This window comes from Pyxicephalus adspersus, chromosome 4, assembly GCF_032062135.1.
Source record: "Pyxicephalus adspersus chromosome 4, UCB_Pads_2.0, whole genome shotgun sequence".
NCBI lineage: Eukaryota > Metazoa > Chordata > Amphibia > Anura > Pyxicephalidae > Pyxicephalus > Pyxicephalus adspersus.
Genome location: NC_092861.1, coordinates 59,574,652 through 59,580,324, shown reverse-complemented (window position 1 = coordinate 59,580,324; position 5,673 = coordinate 59,574,652). Strand labels below are relative to the sequence as shown.

At 38.9% G+C, this 5,673-nt stretch overlaps 1 protein-coding gene across 1 annotated transcript in view; it reads left to right on the top strand.

Moving 5' to 3' along the window:
• Positions 1-208: 208 nt before the first annotated feature.
• The window catches only part of CAPN10 (calpain 10), a gene marked incomplete in the record, with an annotated part of 9,384 nt that continues 3,919 nt past the window's right edge, over positions 209-5,673 (top strand). Inside the window, 6 exon segments of the mRNA XM_072408354.1 lie at positions 209-692; positions 778-909; positions 2,085-2,281; positions 3,155-3,345; positions 3,859-4,000; positions 4,358-4,524. Coding sequence (XP_072264455.1) covers positions 567-692; positions 778-909; positions 2,085-2,281; positions 3,155-3,345; positions 3,859-4,000; positions 4,358-4,524 — 955 coding nt within the window.

Genomic DNA, 5,673 nt, shown 5'->3' with positions numbered 1-5,673 from the left:
TCAGATCAGTTTCATATTACCTGTATGATTCAGTTTCTGCCATAATAAAGTGTCACAATTACCGTGTTTCCCCGATTTTAAGACATCCCCATTAAATAAGCCACCCCCGATTTTTGAAAAAATAATTAAAATAAGACACTCACCCGTGAATAAGACATCCCCCGATATTTGATCCTGTGTGTCATCATCCTAGCCCTGGGGCTGCTGATAGAAGGATTGCAACAAAGCACCGCCCTCTGTGTGAGCAGCGACCAATCACAGCCGCACAGCCTCAGTCCAATACTATCCTGGCTGTCATGTGTGTGTACAGAGACTTGTGATTGGATGGCGGCGGGGTCGCTGTGGATGGGCTATGTAGAATGTGGTGGGCGGCTGTAATGGGGGATGTGCGGTGTGTCGGTAATATGGACGTAGGATGCTGTGTGACCGGTAATGGTGCTTGCTTGCTGTGAGCCCTCGGTGTGCTGGGTGTCATGGTGTGTCACTGCGCTGTGCTCACACTATTATTGTGTGTGTTAGGAAGAGGGGCTGATGGAGATGCTGTATGCTGACTTCCTGCAGGTGACATGCCGCCTCCCACCTCAGGGCTCTTCGTGGACCCTGAATTCCCCCCCTGTGTGTCCTCCTTGGTCCGGGGAGGGGGCACCCCCCTGTCCCCTCTGTGTGATCGCATTACATGGCTGAGACCCCAGGTGAGAGCTCCAGGCACAATGTGACCATCACCTCATATGGAATGTTAATGGATTCCTTTCATATTTTATGTCTGCACTTTTCTAGGAGATCTTTGCCTCCCCTCATCTCTTTCCAGAGAATTCCACACTCGGTCTGGGAAAGCAGGGGATCCTGGGTGATTGCTGGTTTATATGTGCCTGCTTTGCTTTACACAAATCCAACAAGCTTCTTCACCAGGTAACCCTCACCTCTTTATCATAGCATATGTGATCTACAAGCAATGCTAGATTCACCACCCTCTTAAAACAAGAAACCATCTATTACATCATATAATATTTCCATATAAATAAAATTTTGTAACTGACAACATATTTACTTGTTTATTTAGTAGATGAGGCTTATTCTTCAATCCATCTGTGTTCTCTTTTATTGTTAGACTAAATCTATGGCTATTTACACGTTAGATTCTTGTCGTTGTCAAGGATCTTTCACCATCCTTTACAACGACAAAGGACTGAAAGATGAATGAACGAGCACTGTATATACAGCACTGTTCTGCTCTATGGAAAGGGGAGCCAGCTGCACCCCGCTGTGCTCTCCCCTCTTCACTTCAATTGCGGTCATTAACATTCACGTCTGTCGTTCAGAGATCTGCCAGGACAGATCCATGAAAAACGTCGGACGGCTTCTGTACACACATCACATTCTCTTCGGAGACAAGCCCTGGGACTCGTTTCAGCTGAGAGTCATCTGATATGTGTACATGTAATGAATGCACATATTAATTATTACTTAGATAGTCAGAAATGGCAGATACCATTTAAAAGTACGCTGTAGTGTACAATCAAACAAAGATGATATCTGTCCCTCAGATACAATCTATTTTAGTTGTGCATGGACCTAAGGTTTATTTTAAACCCCTCTAAGGTAATATTACAATCCTTTATGATAAACTTTCTATTAAACTATTAAAGCAATCGAATATGACCTTTTTGGTGTTTAAAAAAACCTTAGGTCCATGTACAACTAAAAGACTGTATCTGAAGGCCACATATATCATCTTTGATTGGACCAGCCAATATGTTTTTAAATATCTGGTATTTCTGACTATTTAACTTTTTTTACTAATTAAAATAAAGATTGGTATTTCTGTTAAAATCACAGCTTTTGTTCTCACTTTTCTTTGAGGGTATTATCCTTTACCAGTGATATGCTAGATAACAACAGATCATCAGAACAAACCCAAGAATCCTCATTTGTTGTTATCGTTTGCTACAAGTTTCATGAACTATTATAAAACATTGAGTCAGGCATCTTTATGGAATCATTCCTTTTTAACGACAATTATCGATCATGTCTACGAGCCTTAAGATTTATGTTCTTCACTTCTTTTTATATGGTTTTTTTCAAAGGTGTTTCCTCCGGGGCAGTATACGTGGAAAGATCCAGAATACACAGGAAGATTCACTTGCAGATTTTGGAGATTTGGCCGCTGGGTGGATGTGACCATAGACGACTGTTTACCATGCTTGGGACAAAAACTCTGCTTCTCCCATTGTCAGGATCAGGGAGCCTTCTGGCTTCCACTCCTGGAGAAAGCCTATGCCAAGTATGTCATCTTTACTGCTTTTGAGATAAGAATTATATTTGCTCATTTTCTTTTTTTAATTAAAAAAAATAACTGTTGATCATGCCAGAATTCCTTTAAATGTATACCAGCCTGTACTCCCTGTTCTTTTTTTTTTTATGCACTATTATCATCTAGGATAGTTTGAGCTATCTCTGGGTACTACAAAACACCTTGCCCTTTGGTGGTGTTTCTCAACCAGTGTTCTTCCAGAGGGGGTTCGTTGAACAATGAGTTTCAGATTTGTTTGTCTCAGGTCAATTTTAGTGACGGCAATGATCTTTTTGGCTGTCTGTAAGAGTTACTTTCTTCCAGTTTGCCAACAATATAAGAGGCATTCTTCTCACTGATCACCAAGCTAACGTAGTGAGAGCTGTGGATATAGTAATTATAGTAGAAATTCCCTGAACACTTGAAAGTTATTTCAAGTGTTCCCCAAGTTCAAAAGGTCAGGAAACATTTTCTATGGTATGGAGAAAATTATTGGATTAGGTGTTCTACAGTGCTGTCAAAATATGATAGCACTGCTTCTCCATAGATATAGTACACTGAGGGAGCATTGGCCCCCTTGGAAAGAGTGTTTTTGGCAGAATCACCTGCTGGTAAAAACAACCTTATAACTGACAGTACAACTAATGAGTACGTCTCAAGAGACCTTTATTTTCCATAGTGCAGCTTTTATGTCATTTAAAAGATCTATAGACCATCATTGTTTGGGCTGAGAAGTCGTTTGTACTCTGTAAATAGGTCAGAAAGGATTTGCTTGTGGTGTTGATAAATTTTCTGTACCTGGGTACTTTGCATGCATTCTATCAAGCACATTTATTTTTAAATGTATACTTTATGTATCAACAGGTTACATGGCTCTTATGAGTCCCTGTGGGCAGGACAAGTTGTTGATGCTTTGGTAGATCTGACTGGTGGGTTGGTAGAGAGGTGGTCTGTGGAAGATGCAGAGGACAATGTCCGAAAGAAAATGCTTTGCAGAATGTTGGACCTAAAGGATCGCTGTGCAATAAGTTGTTCTGTGCTCCACAGTAAAGAAGGTAAGTCTAAGGAAAATCTTGTTTTAGTTAGTTTCTAACATCCTAGAAACAGCTGGTGTATATGTTAAAAGGTTTACAGCCTGACAAGATTCTCTCCCTATACAAATCGTGGGGAATTGAAAAATGTATTTCTTCAGATTGCTTAAAGAGATTGAGGTGAATGAAGACTTGACATGACTGGTAGTTTAGAATTTGTTAGAAAACTTTTATTATCTAGGACAAAAATGGGACATATAAACCTTTGTATACATATACCCAAGCATATGCTTTAGTATATTTGATTAATACCTGACTTACCAATCTTTGAAGGTAAAATGCCTGCATTTGTTGAGGTATGTTAGTTAGTAGGCTCAACAAGGAAAACCACTGTCCCCAATTTTTCTACCTTACCTTAAATTTTAAATCGATCAGTAATTGCTTTAATGAATTATTGATCTGTACACCTTCCAGCTATAAAAATACCGTTTATGGTTTATACATTTTTATATAACTTTCTTTCAATATATATATTAGGTTCTGGACATTTGGGTGAATTTCATGCCTTCACAATCACAGATATCCAGCATGGAGTCACAAAGTATGGGCAGGAATTAATTTTACTACGAGTGCATAATCCATGGGGGCGCAGCTGCTGGAGTGGAGCATGGGGGAAGAAGTAAGTAGTCCTTGCAAACTTTTTCTAAAAAATAAAAGGAAAGGTATTAAACACTATTATTAATTTACAAAATATTAAACGCGAAGGTTTTGTGAGAACAGTTGATATTGTATAAAAATACTGAACACAAAAGGGGATTGTGATAAATAATAAAGTTGCATTCTCTCTGTTGGGACCACAGTGCTCTAGATTTTATGTAGCTGCATCCTTGAACTTTAAAGCTAATAAAATTAAGTTTAATCTTGCTGTTTGTACCAAAAAAAACAGTTTTATAACACAAGCATGTTTGATAGATGAACTTCTGTGGCAGCTGCATGAATTTCCAAAGTTTACTTTACGCTACTTTTTTTTCTACAGCAGTGATAAATGGTCCTTAATGGATAAGTCAGACAGTGCCAAGTTCCTTAATGACCTAAAAGATGGTGAATTCTGGGTAGAAAACGAAGAATTTCTGCAGGAGTTTAATGAAGTTACGATGGCATTTCCAGTGGATGAGATGGATTACATACAAAGCATTTGGACAGGTGAGTTAACATGATTGTAAAATGCTCAGGTGCTCCCACACATTGCAAAGATTCACAGCTCACAACTTTTAGATCAGTTTCAAAAAGTCAGTATGGAAGAATACATTGTCCAGATATGCTAGTAAATTACTATTTTCATATGCATATTGTGTGTAAAAATTGCTGTGTTTTATGTTAACAACACATATATTTCTTTTGTTACAGATTGTCCATTGCTCCACACACAACAGTTGCATGGTTCCTGGGTAAAAGGTCAGACTGCAGGTGGATCCCGTAATAATGTCAGTTTTGCAGACAACCCAAAGTTTTGGTTGGTTGTTAAGGAGCTAAGTGAGGTGTATCTAGCACTTATGCAAAGGCCACAAAGTGAAATATCTGCTGATTGTACACACAGGAGCCAATTAAGAAGTGTGATATCTAAGAGCTATCCTCTATATGCTATAGGACTTCATGTCTGGAAGGTATTTATAGGAAATTTTAAATTTCTCAATGAATAGCAATATTTTTAAATTCACATTTTTAGCATTGGTATTTTATATAATATTTGAAATACATTAAAGAGATTTTGCTGCTAGATCTTTCATTTTACCAACAACCTGAGAATAAATTTGTGCTATTTATGATATTTTATGCATGTACTTGTAAAAGCCAACACTTTGGCAGCAACAGTATTCATACGTAGAGAGGGTTGGGAGGGGTGAAGTAAGTAGGCCATGACAGGATTAGAAAAAGAGAACTTGCTTTGGGGCCGGGGCCAGGAGATGTGGTGGCTTGGATTCCCAAAAATGGGAGATGGTGGGTAAAGGAAGATATTCTATCATTTTTTGCCTATTTTGTCAATAGGCGGTTAAATTGTGATGCCTAGCTCCATCCAGACCTTCATCAGCATGTGACTGTGGCAGCTCAACCACTTGCTGCTGTCGCTTGTAAACACAGAAGCCGGCTGTCCACGTGGCTAACAATGTTATCTAATGCAATTGTTACTTCACATGCCGTGCTGATGGAAGTCTGAATTAGTCAGCCTAAGCAAGGCATTATAAAAAGTGCAATAGCAGAGCTTCTAAATGGCTGACCATTTAACAGCAGACCTGAACATATATACACATGCTTATCCCAGCACTTAACAATTGTCTATTTGACTCTAAATAA